Source organism: Dermacentor silvarum, chromosome 8 (genome assembly GCF_013339745.2).
Source record: "Dermacentor silvarum isolate Dsil-2018 chromosome 8, BIME_Dsil_1.4, whole genome shotgun sequence".
NCBI classification, from domain to species: Eukaryota; Metazoa; Arthropoda; class Arachnida; order Ixodida; family Ixodidae; genus Dermacentor; species Dermacentor silvarum.
Window position 1 is genome coordinate 131323700 of NC_051161.1, and position 17403 is coordinate 131341102.

At 46.4% G+C, this 17403-nt stretch overlaps 1 protein-coding gene across 2 annotated transcripts in view; it reads left to right on the forward strand.

The window, feature by feature from the left end:
- LOC119461711 (S1 RNA-binding domain-containing protein 1-like) overlaps positions 1–17403 on the forward strand; it is a 101921-nt gene that overhangs the window by 66355 nt on the left and 18163 nt on the right. For both annotated transcript variants that reach the window (XM_049671958.1, XM_037723079.2), the window contains exons 14-18: positions 402–493; positions 3063–3145; positions 9066–9172; positions 11114–11308; positions 12730–12843. In XM_049671958.1, the coding sequence (XP_049527915.1) occupies positions 402–493; positions 3063–3145; positions 9066–9172; positions 11114–11308; positions 12730–12843 (591 nt within the window). The remainder of the gene's footprint in view (positions 1–401; positions 494–3062; positions 3146–9065; positions 9173–11113; positions 11309–12729; positions 12844–17403) is intronic.

Sequence of the window (17403 nt, forward strand, 5' to 3'; positions counted from 1 at the left end):
CTTGTTCTTTTTCTTCTTTTTTTTTTGCAACTTAGAAAAAATCTTCTGCATTACTGCTGCTTTGTTTTCACTCAAATAGCACAATCAACATTGCATTTTATGTATTACTTAACTGTGCGAAACAAGAAAATAGATGACAGTAGCTTTATTTTGCCACGTAAAAGGTGGGAAAAAGTGGGAGGGGGAGTGGGAGGAGAGGTATGATTTGGTGACAAGAGCATGTGAGAACAGCTAGTAGTGGTGGGAAGGGGGATGTGGGAATTTTTTAGGTAAGAGCATTAAAGTCGGGGAGGAAATGATGCCCATTGAACCTTTACATGTTTTTTGCATATGCACTTAAGAAAGAATGAAAGCCTCATAACTTGTCTATATGCATGCGAATGAAACAAACGTTGATGCAGCACAGTCGAAGAGAGCGGGGTGTCCGTGTACTCAGTGACCAAGGATGCAGAAGCAGAGCTTCCAGGCCTTGATCCAAACATTCGCAGCGCTGGTGAGCTCATAGTCTTTCTTTTTCTCTTTTTTAAAAGTGGTGCAGATAGAGCAAGTTTACAAGTAAGGGGTGTGATGGTGCATTTAAGATGCGCACTGTCGAAAAATACTTATTTGTTATAGCACAGGCTGTTTGGCAGAATGTTAAGCACTGTAGACTGTAGTCATGGCACATAAGGGATGTACACGTATGCTGCATGGAGGGAAAGGACTCGGTAAGTAAGCTGACATAAGACTAGCAACACCGAACCATATCAACTAGGCAGACCAGAAAGAGGCACACTAGAGATGTCTCATCTATGAAGCTTCATGTAGGCTAATGCAAATAATTGATATGAACAGTTGTAATGCATCGAGCATGTACATTGTGCGATTGTTTGCCAGAATAAACACCTTAAGGGTTGCGCAATTTGATGCTGTCGAAAAAAATACATAGCAAAACAACAGATGCAAGTGATGACACCAAACTTTTAAATGGCGCTTGCAACAGAGTGTCAGCGCAGTATCTGAGAGGGATAATCAATGGCAGCTTTGATGTAACCTTTAATGTTGCTAATCACACTTGCTGTCTCGGAGATGTAGTGTCAGGCTCCAGAAAGAACATTCAGATCACATGCGCAGTTGTGGTTACAAAGCACCCTCTGTCAGCTCCCACCCAAGTCACCATCACTCTACAGTTTCACTTCAGTGGCAACTTTCCTCTTTCCACGCCACTTTAGGGGCTTCACAGTGTGATCTTTTAAAGCGAATTACTTTATTTGGCTCTTTCAGCCTTTTTTGTGGTCGGTGGTACGACTATGGTAGGTCGGACTTGGGTGCGAAAAGGCGAAGAAACACGCCGAGCGAAAGGGCACATGCTCTCGGGCAACCGAGTTGTGGAGAGGAGCAGGGAGGAGGGAAGTGGCAGGGAGGGGGTGGGGCTCACTCGTTGAGGGAAAGAGAGGGTGCTCTCAGGCAAGCGTGTGTTGAGGAACCGGAAGGAGGAGGAGGGGTGACTATTGCTCGCTTGTTCGTTGCACGTCTCACTGGCCGCCTGGCGGTGGCCAGCCCCTTGTGACCAATGTGGCAGACGGGAATCCATAGTGGATTTTTGCCCACGAAGTACATGTACACCACAGACCCATGCAAGTGTTCCTTCGAACACTGAGGGCATAGACATCGACACACCAGGGAGAGCATGAAGTGGGCGTGTTCGCTCTCCGCAGCTGTCACGAAGGAACTCGGGGAAGGCGAGGGAACGTGCCGATAGAAATGGTGCCTGCACTCAGATGGCAGAGTTGCCAGGATGGGCAGCAAGAAAAGGGGGGGGGGGCGGGTTTGTCGCTTGCTCGATCATTTGTCCATTCATTAGGGCTATTCATGTACATTGAATAGGTGAGCACTGTCAATGGTTTCTGCATAATTTTTCTTTTCTTTTTAGCACTGCAAGCTTTGGACCTCCATTGTCGCCTTTGCGTACTTAACTGCTTCGTCACTGGCTCTATAAAGTCTTACTTGAATTTGCTAAACACAACTTTAACGATAAGGCAACTTTAGTAGTATGACTCTGCTTGCAGCAAATTGTTGATGCCATTTATAGCAGTGTCTCGTCACAGGCAGAAGGTTCACTCAAATGAAACAGGAGCAATCCTTGATTAGTGTTTGCTCATCGATGGCTACTCCCATGTCCAAGTCTCAGTATGCCATGCTGATAAATATTACTAGTTCATTACCTTCATTTGAGGTTGCTCTTTACGGTGCTTTAGATTCTGCACACAGACAAAGGCAACTCTGCATTTAATACAAGCTTCTCTATTCAAATGGAACGCCCTCTAGTTGACCTCACTGCCTTATGCTTTTGTGGGCTTTTAAAGAACCCCAGTAAATCGAAGGTAATCCTGAGCCCCTCATTTCCCTCCCATTACCACAAGGCATTCTTCACAGCCCAAGTGTTGCTTTATGGAGTTAAACCCCTTAAATCTATGAATCGATCAATCAACCAACATTTATTCTCTTTCCTACACTCTCTCTCACTGTCGCCGTGTATTAACAGTATATAAAGTAGTGTGTTGAGCTGTATTTTCATGTCGTTTCAAGGCCAACCGAAACGAAATTTTTAGCTGCGTAAAAAGAACAGTTTCAGATAGCGCAGTAACAGAGCAGCCTCCGTGCAAAATTGTATGTTTGAAAGGCAAGTAGTCGCATCGCAAAAGGCTCGCAAAAGTAGGCGTTTTTGATACCACAGTTCTTAAATATGCCGCCATTACCGCTTGCCGGAAGTGGTGCATGACTAAGTGCACGCGACTCCATTTCATAACCTCTGACACTAGCTGCTGCTTGCGCCATCTGGAGGCACGCTGAAGTATCTCAGAGTTGGCATGCTGGAAATATGTCATAGCCGCCAACCACCAGCTCGTCGTCTGCTTAGGTGTTACTTAAAGGCTGGTAATAAGAAAATCAGACATTTACCAGCCTGGCAGTTTTGCAAAGATTGTTTCCACAGTATTTACCACTCATTCGAAACCAATTTCGCGAATGTGAAGTTTTACTGATGTCTGCCTTTAAGTTGCAGTCTAAAATTACGTTTGCAGTGGGCATTGCACGGAGGTTGCAGGACCCCCTGCTGGAGTATGTCAAGGTGGAACCAAAGCACCTCGGAGTTGGTATGTACCAGGTGAGCATGTACGGCCATTTCGGTTCAGCCATTACACTGGAAATGCTTTAGCTTTCGAAGGGCCATGATAATTTTCTCAGTGAAGGGGCCATTTTCCTAAGCCTTACAGCTGTCCCTCCCCTCTTGTCATTGCAGATACATACATGTTGTATCATGTAAAATTGCTGCAGTTGTTTGGAGGATTAGAAATTGGGTGCAAGTAGATTGACAAATACAATGTTGATAAAATAGTAGAACATAAAATTCAAGTTGGAATAGACAAAGAGAAGTGCAGTTTGGAATTCAGTGTAATGCTCAGAACAGGTGACCAGTTGTTGGGTCATTTGGTAAATTTATTTGCTAACCAGAAAAAAATTGTGCGGGTTCCACACACTGTGGTGAAATGATGTAAGCGAAGCTTTCTGTGCTGTTTGCATTCGTCGACGATAATTGATGGTTATGTTTACGATGAATGTATAAGTTCATCTGCATTTAGAGCAATACTAAAGTGGCGAGTTGATGTTAAGCGTTACTTACGTGCACCACTGGTGTTTGTCTACGTAGTACACAGAGCAAGACGTGTTTTCTTGAGGCGTTGTTGTGCGTCATTGTTTATTGCCTGGGAGATGGTTAGCGCTGTCATTGCCTCACACTGTGCAACGCATCGCGGTAGAAGTGTTGAACTTCAATTAAATTGTGGGGCTTTACGTGCCAAGCCCACAATCTGATTACGAGGCAGATGGCAGTGGGGGACTCCATTTTAATTTTGATCACCTGGGATTCTTTAACGCGTACTTAAAGGGCACTAAAGGCAAATGTTAAGTTGAAGTTTATTGTTTGGTATTGCATGTACAAAAACGGGCTTACATATTATTTACAGCATCAGGAGGTCCCAGAGTAAGAAACAGCCAGGGGGACCTCCTAAAAGTTGTGGACCTCCAATGTGGAATGTTAAAATACCATCACAGAAACCTCGAAACGGTTGTTTCGTCTCAAGAACAGACTTATTTTATGAGAAAATTGCGTCTGAAGCGTTCGCCTACCTCTAGCGCCATTCAAATCGGCCCGCCTTCCCGAGCGTGGAGTGGAGACGTCATGGTCTCAGAGTGACGCTGTGCCGCCGGTGAGAAATCCCTACACATAGACGGCGCTACGGCTTTTTTGCGGAAAACACAGACGCACGGCCAGACACAGCCAAGAAGAGCCGATGGCAGTGCGCAAGTGGAAGGAAAAGCATGCGCCACATTGTAAACATGATGACCGTCGACACTCCTCGCAATAGACCCTGTTGACTACACTGACGACACATTGGCTCACGACGCTGGGCTCGATTTCAACGATTTAAGCTCTGATGAGCGTGACATGCTGCTGAGGGCTTGCGCTGCCGGCATCGTTGCGCACTACGACGGCGGCCTCGACACCGGCTCTTCCAAGTGCGAAAGCAGCGAGGACTCCAGGAATACGACTTCGGGCGACGAAGCTGGTCACTGTCTGGATGTGCCGTCGCGTGGATCGTTCAGGCATCCCGCGACATCACGTGGACGTGGCATTCTGTGCTGCTTGCAATTTCAAGCGCAAGTTTAGCGAGCCAGTAACACCGGCGCAGCACCAACGCTATATCGGAACTACTGAAACTCGAAAGCATGCGGCGCAGAGTCAAGCGAAAACGAAACCTTTACACCAGTCATGTCGTTATCAAGGGTAACGGCATAAAGTTGTTTTTTCTAAGAATCTAATACAAGTAGACAAGTAGCATTTTCTTCAGTCTTATAATCCAATGAAATGATCTTTTTAATCCGAGTGGTTGAGTACTAGTGACATATTTTTTTTAAGGAGTGCCTTCGTCATCGGGTAAGTACCTGAATGTCCCTGGGGAGTCTCTTATTGTGTCCTGCATTTACCTCAATTTCTCGATTACTAAAGCTCTTTTCGCAATTGTATTGATGCCTTAGATGTTCTAGAGCATTGCTCTATCACATTAGCTTGACTTTTTATTTGCCTGTAGTGTCTCTCTAAATCTGAGTACACGAGCGTTTTTGCATTTCCCTCCTGTCAAAATGTGGCTGCCTTAGATTGGGATCGAACCCGCGACCTCGAGCAACGCCAGTGCCACAAAACTAGTGTGGCGAGTACAGAAGTGTTGATTTAATGGGCGACCGCTTCTCATAGTGTCGTCTAGACGCTGCGGTGCTTTAACGCGCCTTTGCATTTCCAGACCCTGCGTCAGTTGTCCACTTAGCACGGTTTATTTTTCAGAACTAGTACAAACGTACCGTAGTGTACTTTGAATTTAAATTTATACAGTTTGTCCGTAACTGCTGCCGTGTTTAAAAGTAGTGTTTCCATGCCTTCTTACGTCACCTTTTCTCTCTCTTGCCCTCCCCCCATGTACGCGAGCTGCTATCGAAGAGTGACAAGGCTGTTATTCACTCGCTTCGTGACTGCGTCGGTTCTAGCCATTCTCTACCTCCTCTCCCTACCTTCTCTCTGCCATTCTATCTACCTCTCTTATGGACTGTTGTAAGTTATACAGTAAAAGCTCGATGATACGAATCTCACGGGGTCACGAAAAATATTCGTATTAGCCGAAATTCGTATCATCGAAACACAATTAAAACTACTGTCGAATCTCGATAATTCGAACTCGAAGGGGCCCGAAAATTTGTTCGAATTAAAAGGACGTATTTTTGAAGTATTCGTGCACCATAGCACGATGCACGAACGGTGCGAGTCTTCAAATATCGCGGCGCGCAAGTGCATAGCAAGCGCGGGCCACGAAACTGCCCACGCCGGCTAACGGTCGCTTCTCGATAACGACAGAAAACAAAGCTTCAGGGAGCGAGCGGGCGGCGCCGGCACACGGGTGCGCGCGGAGACCGTCGAAAGTGAGGGAGGAGGGCGGCAGGGAAGCGGATATGGGCGCGTCAACTCCGCCGGCGGCTCTCCTCGCCCTCCCTCTCAACTCCCTCGTAGCTCTCTCACCTTCGACTCCGTGCGCAGATCTCCGTGCGCGCCCGCCGCCGTGCTGGCGCCAGCTTATTTTAGCCGCCCCCTGAAGTTTCGTTTTCTGCCGTTATCGGGAAGCGAGCGTTTGCGGGCGTGGCAGTTTCGTTGGCCCGACTGTGCCTCCGCCGCTGCTTCCCTCTGCGCTGCTGCCGCAGCGTGCAAGGTCAACATGTGACTTTAAAATAGAGGAGAAGGGTTCACTGCCATTTTATCCGCTTGGCTGAGACGAGACGTCGGCACTAGTGTGTGCTAGAATACGGTTGTCTAGAACTCTAGTCGGCACGTACACGCTTGTTCCGGCGCGATGCAGAAACGGCGACCTTGCAATTTGAGAGAGGGGGAAATTTCCGCCGCGGGTGCGGGTTCTTTCCCCCCCCCCCCTTTCCTTCGCGCGCGGCATTGAGGGGTCTCTCCTGAGCTTTTGCTCTATGGCGGTGTCGGAGCAATGCCGGTCGGAGGCGCCGCCGCGTTATTTGGCGCGCTGCTAAAAGCATTGTCGGTACGCGGTATGTTCGAAGTAAGCGTGTTCGAATTAACGAGATTCGATTATTAAAGAGTCAGAGGTGAACTCACTCAGGCACATGTACGTAAAAAGCATTTATTTCTTGAAGCGCCACCGCTTCAAACTCTTCGCGCCCAGTCGCGGAGTCCGCGCTGTCCGGCGCCGCGCCTCCGCACCAAAAGAGAAGGAGAGAAAGCGCGTGACTGCGCGCTGTTCTCTTTCGCGGCCGTCGGTGGGGCGGCGTTTATTCGTATCAACCGACGCAGGCTGAAAATCGATTCGTAACAACCGTTCTCTAGCACGTTGCAAAGTAATGGGGCTCGGCCGGGACACGAGAAAAATTCGTATCATCCGGAAATTCATATTAGCCGTGATCGTATCATCGAGCTTTTACTGTACAAAGGTAAGCGCTGCAATTCTGCAATGCTTTTGCGGTGCAGCCGTCGAAAGGGTACTGTAGTGTGGAGACTCCCAGGGAGCTCCAGAGAGCACTGTGGCAACACAATGGAAAGCTCCAAACGAGTTTCTCGCGTCACCGTTCCTCTCTCGCGTGCTCCTACATGTTCTTAACCATCTCCCGGCGTAGAGTGCAAGGCAGCAGCAGCAGCAGCAGTGGAAAACCCGAAAGAAGATTCAAAGAAAGCTTCGCTTTAAATAACTCTCTCAAATGGGACAACGAAATGTTGTGTGTCTTTTTTCCTTGCCACATTTCTGTTTTTTTTTTTTCTGAAGTGTTGAGACTAAGAAACTTGCGGGTACAGTGTGGGTATAATCAAAGCAGGCCAGGAGTATATTTACATGAGTGCCTGGGAAAATCATTTGTCACAGAGTGATCCTAATTAGACTGACGATGATTATGATGATGATGACAGCCAGATGTGGAGGGTTAGACCCATGGCACGCACTCAGGGGCTTTGCCAGACACATGCAATCACGTCACACTTTATTTTTCTTGTTTTCCATCATCGCGTTGTAGCTGTGGTGTTTTGCTGCTGAACAAAAGGTCCTTGGTTCGATCCCCAGCAGCCATAGCCACATTTCTCTTTACACTGTCCAGCGTGGTTTGCGCACTTCCTTGAATATTCTTGATTAGAACCACATGAAGGCAGCAGAAAATGAAGCCAGGGAGAACATAGAGTAAATTGCTGTATTTATTCATATATAAAGCGAGCTGTTTTTCCCAAAATCCTTAGCGTGGCTGCTTGAATCATTTGCTGTTTCAATATGGCGGCAGCAGCACCATGTTTCCGGCGGTCCAGATTGTAGACGGCAGTGCAGATTGCAGCAACTAATAAAACTTGGCAGATGAGCCAGTACTGTATTTTTGCGCATATAACCGACACTGAGAATTTAAGAAATTAAGTGTGAAGGCGGAATGCAGGTTATATGCAAGTTTTGCCTTGATGTGTGACTTGACGACAGTGCGAATTTAGACTTTTGGTGTGGCTTCACGGCAGCACATCACACATTACCTTGAAGTCACACTTTAAGGCAATATTTGCATATAACCCGCACCGATTATTCCGATTATTCTGAGGGCTTCCAATTATTGTGTACTTCAGTTAATCCTCGCCGAGTGTGAATAATCCATCTGCTACTCTTTGTCTCCTTATATTAGTGTGCATACTAAAGTTCTTTTTCTTGGGTTCCTCATCTGGTACGCTGCCTTATAATCATTACTGCCTTATACTAATTGAATAAATACAGTAACTGTTATTTTTAGCTGAAATATATAAGTATAAAAAAAAACAGAAATGAAAGTGGACGAAGAGACATAGGTGGGAGCCGAATCGACATCTTCCACGTTACTCGTGCAATGCTGTACAATTCAGCTACAGTGGCAGTCGTGCACCCATACACTTTCTTGGGTTTTATCAAGAGTTTATTGGTCGATTGCCTGCAACTAAGTTCTCATAATATGTAACGCCAGCGATTAAAAGAATCTCCCACTTCTGCCGCCATGTCTGTGAGTGATGGTGGCTAACACTCCCAGGGCTAGATCTATTACTACTGATACATAAATACCTAAGAAAACCGATAGTACAATGGGCACCATGGTAGCTCAATGGTAAAAGCATAGAATGTGTAACACGGTACATGTAGGTTCAGATCCCGTGGAGTTGGCAAGTTGTCTTTTCATCTATTTTCGTTTTTCTTTTCCTTATTACCTATATATCTGCATTAAAAATATCAGTTAATTTTCCCTATTGTTTCACTGGCCCATTGTCTGTATGCTTCATATGGTTGTGACTAAAAAAAAAGTGAGCCCTTCGTTTTTTTTTTTCCTTTTATTCCTCTCACTCATTGAATATTTTTAATTATGTGAAATAAAAAAAGTAGTAACAATAAATAGAATGAGAGAGCGATGCAGATAAAGTTCAAGCACTGTAAAAGTTGTGTTTGTGCTGCGTGGCATTTTATTTTCTCTTGCAGCATGATGTGACCGAATCGCTGCTGAAGAGTGCCCTGGAGGGAGTCGTCGTGGAGTGCGTCAGCTTTGTCGGGGTCGACATCAATGTCTGCCCCGAGTTGACGCTCAGGTGCGTGTGCGCGCCCCCCTACGGCTAAGGCAGTCTGAAAGAAAAGACATCGTCATGTCGTGCAGGCCCTGGTGCAGCACCACTCAGTGTACCATTCGAGGCAATATGAAAGCAAGGCATCTCGAGGCATTGGCAAGAATCATTGCTGAGCAAATTGGCTAGTCTGACCAGATTCATAGCAGCGTGAAGTAAAGCGCCCATCTTCTCGTCCTTCGATACTTTGCAAGTTTGTGTAGTGCAGCGAAAGCTAAGCGTGTCAGCGAATCAGTTATGACAGCCGGCTGCGTGCTGTCAAAAGGAGAGGGGTCAGTGGGAAGGGCTCATCCATTATGGGCCACTGATTTAACTGTGACCATAAAACATGATCGGCAGCTTATTGCTATCCTTGAAAAGAAAAGTGTAAAGTCATTGCATTCTACCAGTACAAACATATGGGGCAGAAACTTGGAGGTTAACCAAGAAGCTTGAGAAAAATGTTAGGGAGTGCACAACGAGCAATGAAATTAAAAATGATAAGCTTAACGTTGAGACAGGAAGACAGCGGTGTGGGTTAGAGAGCAAGTGGGGTTAGCCAATATTCTAGTTGACATTGAGAGAAACAAACGGAGCTTGGCAGGCCATGTATGTGTAGGGCAGATAACTGGTGGTCTATATTACAGTAACAGAATGGCTGCCGACAGAAGGCAGTCGAAGATAGCGGATAATTAGGTGTTGTGATATAGTTAGGAAATTTGCAGGCATAACATGGAATGACCTGGCGCAAGGTGGGCATAATCTGAGATCGCTGGGAGAGGCCTCCATCTTAGAGTCAGCAGGAATAGGCTGATGGTGATATTGGTATTTTTTTGGTATATTTGGTAAATTCTGCTTATATTGCTTACATATATATTCTGCTTATAGTGCTTATATTCCGCTTAAATTTTGCCTATATTGGTACTTTTGCTATCGGGTTAGCGGGAACGTGAAACCATGTTATGTGGCGTTTATGGCAAATCCTGGCCAACTCACCTCCTCGTAGGTACATACCTCATTTACACTAATATAACACGGACTTTTTTTTTTTTTTGCTGCGAAAATGGGTTCGAAAATTGCCTGCACGCTACGGTGAAATGCAAAACCAAAACCGCGTTTGCAGTGTGGGCAACAGCCTACCATCAGATGCAACGTCATCACCATCACGAGATGTCAGCAGAACATGTTATTTTGAAGGTTGTAGTGGGTTCATTTTGTGCTCAACTATGATCACTCGAGGAGTTACTATGACTGTCGCTAGATATCACGCTACTTGGCACTGGATGTGATGGCATTTACTGCCATCAGCGTTTCTGGCATTGTGCCAAGCTCGCTATCTGCGCAGAGTGCCAGGATTGCTCTTGGCCATATATTTCGACAAGTCCGATGCAGTCACATGAACTCTCGTGAGTTATAATAGTATCATAAAAGTCATCACTCAAGAATATTGCCTTTCACGCTTGGCATCTGTGGCCAGTTAATGGCGACAACTACACTCCGCTTTCATTATGATAGCTCATTAAAAAAACGTTTGCGTTCTGTGAAGGTAAATTCTGCATGTCTCGTTTTTTCTGATTGCAAACGTGAAGATGTGCTATATTTTTCTTTTATTATGCGCATATTACGTTCAGGTGCACATTAACTTTCTTATTTTATGCCTGTGGAAAGATATGTGCCAAATTTCTTGAACAATAGAAAGAACCACAACATGACCTGCTGCAGTGATTTGGTGATGATAGCATTTTGCTGCTTAGAGCTAGGTTGCAGGTTTAATTCCCTAGCAGTGGCAGCTACATTCTGATGGTAGGGGCACGTAAAACGCACGCGAAAATATCCTTGTTCTACAAAACACTAATTGTACCGAGCACTAGATTTCAAAATTGTGGAAGTACTACCGGAACAGGTGGACGTTGTTATTGCTTCTTGCAGGAAGGTGTCGGGGCTGAATGCTGGCACGGCCCGTAACATTGTGGAGTGGCGGACGACCAATGGTCCTTTCCGGAATCGGCAGCAGCTGCTCAAGGTCAAACGGCTGGGCAACAAGGCCTTCGAGCAGTGCGCAGGATTCGTCAAAGTCTTCCCCGAGACGGCGTCGGCAGCGAAAGCGGCTGGCGGAGGCACCGCGTGAGCCATGTCTCAAGCTCTCAGCCACTAAATGCAAATGTTGGCTCCGGCTAGAGCGATAAAATAGTGCTTTAAAGTGTCTAAGCATTTTTTTTATTTACCTAACGTGGAGCTTTTGTGTTCAAGAAAATGGTTTAAGCATGAGACACAATTGGCACTGCCACTGTGAATACAGTACTTGTTCTCACGACGATAACAGGCAGGGTCCAAAGCATGCTGGCTATTATATTTTTCCAGTGCTTTTTATTGCTTCAGGCACTTCATTACTCTGAGGGAGGCATCGTTACAAGTCCAATGTGGAAACAACCTGCTTATCGAAAGTGGCCAAAGTTTACCGCAATTTCTATATTGTAGTAGCTGACCAGCGCAACAAAGGAGTAAGGGGTGTGCGAAGGTCAAGCAGTATATGTATTTCGATTTAAATATTGAATTCAATCAAGAAAAAAAGGCCAAATATTAGAAACTTAATTAAACACAAAGTTTATTGCTTAACCTTTCGAGCATTGTATTTTTTTTTGCAAGAACTGTGCCCCTATGGTCAATTTTTTATTGCATTTTCCAGTAGTAGGGAATAATCAAAAGATCATTACAGCAAAAACTTATTGCAAGCAATATTTTGTCTCAAAAACGCTTTGCTCACACCAACAGTATGCAGTAGAACCATGCTGATACGTTTCTCATTCATACATTTTCCCGGGCACAGTAGAATTCCATTGATTCGACTCCGGTTAATTTGATTTTTTGCTACATTGTTTAGGAGCCTTAATCTAATTTCTGCGTTAGTTTGCTACTTTGGACCCCTGAAAAGTATGCGCGTTGCATTAAGGGGTGTATTAGAATTGGGCAAATAATGCCAAAAGCATCAGCCATGTATTTTGGTGTCTTTTCTGCATGTTTAATTCGAGCCGCCGTATAATTAGATCAATTTCGTCAGTCCCATTAGGATCGAATAAACGGAAGTTTACTGTACATTAATGTACAGGAGTTCTTTGCCACTGTCACTGCTGACAAATAATGCGTCCGTGAAACAGTGGTACTAGCTTTGTAGCCAGCAGGTTGGCAACGTGTTCCATTGTCCAGCCTGCACAATCACGACTCAATGAAAGTCTGTGGGGACAGTGGCAGTGCCGTGAAGCAGTCTGAATAAAATTATTGGGGTCCAAATGATCGGTCGGTGACTGCAGGGCTATTGCGTGTAAGCGTATTGTATGTATTGAGATAGGGAACATTAATTTGCTTCCAATGCTGCTTTGCTGTATTATGACTCAACCTATTATTTATCTTTCTCTTTATTGTTTCACATATGGGTTGCACTATTGTATTCAGTTGGGGCAGCATTTCATGCAGGTTTGACTGCACTTTATACTCGGCTGAAATGTGGTTTCACGACATGGTTGCAAATGGGTTTTTTTTCTTCGCAGTCAAGAGACAACAGCACAGTCTTCCAAGCCCACGAAAGGCAGCAGCGGCAGCGGCTCTTTCAATCCACTCGACATGACTGTCATTCATCCGGAATCATACACGCTTGCTGAACAGTGAGTTTTGCCGCCTTCATATAATACCGTAGTTGCACGGGCACACTAACTTCGGCTGATCCAGTGTCTCGTTGTCGTCTACCTCAGTTACAAAGAAAAACTAGCTTCATTTCTAACGCAACTGCCCCGATTAAAGACCAACAGCAACTAAATTGTGGGCCATTCAGAAGACCTTGTTTTACCACTGAGAAAACAGCCGAAGTGTCCCATATGTGGCCTTCAGACCGTGCCACACTTGAAGCACATTTGGTGGTAGTGAAGAGCGTTGGCCCTTGGAGGCAGCATGCCCTCCAAGTACTGTGCCTCCGTCGTCCAGTTGGCAATATCTATAAAAAAAAGACTCGCATCGAACACCAAGCCCATTTGCGCGAGCTTCCTTGATTTTAGAAGGAGCAACGAGCTTTATAAATTCATTTATTGCCTGGGCCCTAAAGCCACTTGTAAACATATTTTCCATTCTATATTTTTTCATTCTATTTTTATTAATTTATACATTTTAATAAAAACATTTCATCATTCGCTCAAATAGTATACATATAGACAGGCATCTGTGCAAATTGTTACATTTAATATAGGAGTGGCTCTGTCAATAAAACACACAAAATACATACAGTGTAGACCGCTTATAACGTAAGTTGCCGGAGTCCCGAATATCCGCAGTATAAGCGGTACCGCACTGTAACCAAGGCAACAATTTTCAAAGCCTGCACATATGCAAAACATGTGCACCGAGCCGCCACACGTATGCGACAGTCGAGGAATGCGGCTAGAACGTTTGCATTCAATTTGCAGTCGAATCTCGTTCATTCGAACCAAATCACGCGGCGGCGCCACCGACCGGCATTGCTCCGGCACCGCCATAGAGTTAAAGCTTAGGAGAGACCCCTCAATGTCTCGCGGGAACAAAACAAAAAGAAAGAAAAAAAAACGTGCCGGGAATTTTACCCTCTCTCAAATGGCAAAGTCGCCGATTCCTGCGTTGCGCCGGAACATGCCTGTACGTGCCGACGTCTCAGCCACGCGTAGAAAATGGCAGTGAACCCTTCTTTCTCCTTTATGCTTCCTCTAGTTACTAGTCATGTGTTGACCTTGCACGCTGCGGCTACGGCGCAAAGGGAAGTAGTGGCGCTGTCTCAGGCCACCCAACGAAACTGCCCACGCCGGCAAACGAACGCCCGCTTCCCGATAACGGCAGAAAACGAAACTTCGGGGAGCTGGCGCCGGGCTGGCTGGAGCGGCGGCGCCTGCACGGCGGTGGGCGCGCACAGTGACAGTCGAAAGTGAGGGAGCTACGAGGGAGGGCGAGGAGAGCCACCGAAGTGGCGGAGTTGCCGAGGCGAAATCTGCTTCCCTGCCGCCCTCCTCCCTCACATTCCACGGTCTCCGCGTGCGCCCTTCGCCGTGCTGTGACGGCGCCGCCCGCTCCCTGAAGTTTCGTTTACTGCCATTATCGAGAAGCGAATGCGACAGAACACCCATACAAACTTGTTTCGCGGCCCTCGCTCGCTATGTGTGCAGTGATATTTCACGACTCGCACTCAAGATTCTGGTTTCAGCCTCACTGGCTGTTCGTTCACACCACGTGCCCTTCTCCTCCACTTCGACTCTCTTTCTTCCTCGAGCATTCCTTGGGGCGCCCGTTTGAGGGAAGCGTTCGCCGTCTCCGCTGACCTACGTACTCCCAGGCAGCCGCACTGTAACCGGTATTTCGTTTCCCGCAACTGCACTATAAACGATATGTGTATACATGGAGTGCTATGGGAAAATCAACAGGAGTCTGAAAAGACCGCACTATATCCGGTCCTGCACTATAAGCGGTTACGTTATAAGTGGTCTATACTGTATTTATGATACCAAAAAACTCAAGATAACGGCCCGTTCGCGCTCGCCGGAAATTATGCGGAAGCAGAATGATAAAAACCAATGTGGTGGCCGGTATATGACCTCCGAGATTGGGCAGCGCCAGCGGCTGGAGACATTCTCAGATAAATGTCACATTCATTAACCACCAGGAGCATGTGTGATCTGCTATGTTGCTATTTGAAGGCTGTTGGTCACAAAAAACGCTGAATGTTGCACTCAGCCACGCAACGCTTGAAACAGCGAAGCTGGGTGATCCCAGCATTTTCCAGAAGTGCGCGCAAACTTTTCATCTTATTACTCATGATGATGATAATTTCTTTTTGCGCGTCTCGGACTTATGGCCGTCACTGCACGTTGCATAGCGCAGCTTTCAACCCCGACACTGCATTCCACCGTGTAGCAATGCCGACAACGTGTTCCGGCTGAACCGCTTCATGAATTCGTCTCTCTCTCTCTCTCTCTCGCTCTCATTTTCTTTATCTCTCTCCTGAGCATAGCGCGCAAAACCTCTTCTTCACCTCGCAGAGCATTGGCACGAGCGTGTGCTAACGCGCCAGCTGTGGACGAAGACGACGAGGCTCGAACGCAATCATATGGTTGGCATAAATGCATGTTCTGCAAGCGTGACCGTATAGCCTAGTGGTTATGACGCTTGCATAAGGACTGTGAGTACGCAGGTTGGAATCCCGCCTCGGCAAGAAAGTTTCTTTTATTTCTAGATAGTTTCTTGATACGAACCACAAATTACGGCTGGCTTAAATTAAATCTTTGCTTTTAAAAGAAGTTTAAAATTACCAGCCCAGCAGGTTTGCCAAAATTGCTTTGATAGTATGTACTATAGATAGTAGCACAGTAGAACCCCACTGTTATGTTTTTCACGGGACCGTAAAAAAAAAAAAAACGTAAGAGCCGGGAAACAGGAAAAATTGAGAAATGGGAGTACCGTTGAACTGCACACACTATTATTTTAATTCTTACTTGTGAAAAAAAAGTAGTTTCGCCCACAGCTGAAGTATCGATTGCGATAAGCTATACAAAGTAACAATAGTAGTTTTATCGTCCGTATAAACTTCTAAACATTCGCTTATTAACTAATTAACAAGCATGGTGTCAGCGCCCACAGGCCAACATGAACACATCGCACTCGATGAGCGTAGACACGCGCTGTCAAACGCTGGCGTGAGGAATCATCGCGCCGCTGCAGAAGCGAGCGAAGTGACCTTCGTGCTGTTGTCTATCGCTTCAGCGCAAACTGAGCGCCGTGAACACACAGCACGCACAAAGCTACGAGCCGCCGACGCACCTACACTCTGCCCCCACGCAGATCGCTTTCAAGATATGGCCCGCGCGACCGCGCGCCATCATGTAGGATGATGCCAGAGCACAACGCTGCCCGATATCCCTGCCCCCTCCCTCCCTCGCCGGTGCCTGGAGCGCAAAGGAGGAAGGCACACTTCCTCCTTGCTTTTCTTTCTTGCACGCGCGAGATTTAGACGCGGTCGTCGGCTCCCCTCGCACGCTTTCACTCGCACATACAGCATACAGCGCGGCGACAGCGTTATCGCCCTTGGACTTTATGCATAACATCTATGAGCCAAAACCAATTTTAGGGCCGCAACGCGTCATAGACACCATCTTTAGATAGCAAATGTGGATCTCAAGGGCCATACTTTTGCTGGCGGAAACTGAAAATACGTAATAAGTGTCGTCCGCGGCACTTTGGGCAGCCAATGCCATCGTCAAGCAACCAAGCCAAGCGAAATAAAAAGTCAAATTGGCCACTCGGGCTGGCGTGGGGTGGCAGGGCAGTTCGCAACGTTTGATGCGGGAGCGGTCCCACAGTTGCGACGTAACAGCGGGGTTACCAATGCACTGGGTTCTATGGGAGCTGTGCCGGGACCAGCCGAAAACGACATACCAGCCGGGAAAATGCAGCACCCGGGAACGTAACAGCGGGGTTGTACTGTATAATTTATAAGCAATTAAAGCTAAAGTGGAATATTGTTGCAGTTGCCTTTATGAAACGGCTACAGCTACACTTTTATGCAGCATTCTGTAACTGCATTTAGTTGTCATGCAGTGTTTGCGGTGTAGTTGTGTGCCTGAATTACAGTCTTCAGTAGAAACAATAGTAACCTAGATTTTGTAGTTGAAGCAAAAGTGTAGTTTGAAACTGTTGGTGAGATGGCTCATTGCATTTGTTTACCGGTATGAGTTGATCATCTCAAGCAGTGAAAGCATTGTGTGAGAGAGACATTGAGGGCCACGGGAGTAACACCCTCCCTAGTTATAAGAATCACTGAGAGAGGGCGCCAGCGCCCCATCATTATGTGGTATGCAGCAGGAGAGTACAGAGTGCCAATCACTCGGGAAGTAAATGGACGATGTGAGAAGTCACGTGCGTACCCTTTCTTTGTGACAGTAAGGTGTTGATTTAGGGGGCAGCATTCGATGTGATAGTATAACCGTGCTCCTGTTCGTCACCAACCCGCCCGCACTGGCTTATTGGCTGTGGCATTGAGCTCCAAGCATGAGGTCGTGAGTTGAAGTCCCAGCCATGGCAGTCACATTTCTGTGGTCATGAAGTGCAAAAATGCTTGTTTACTTAGATTTAGATGCACTTAAACACCCTAGCAGGTCAGAATGAATCTGGAACTTTCTACTGTGGTGTGTCTCAAAACTCTAACCTTTGCTTCA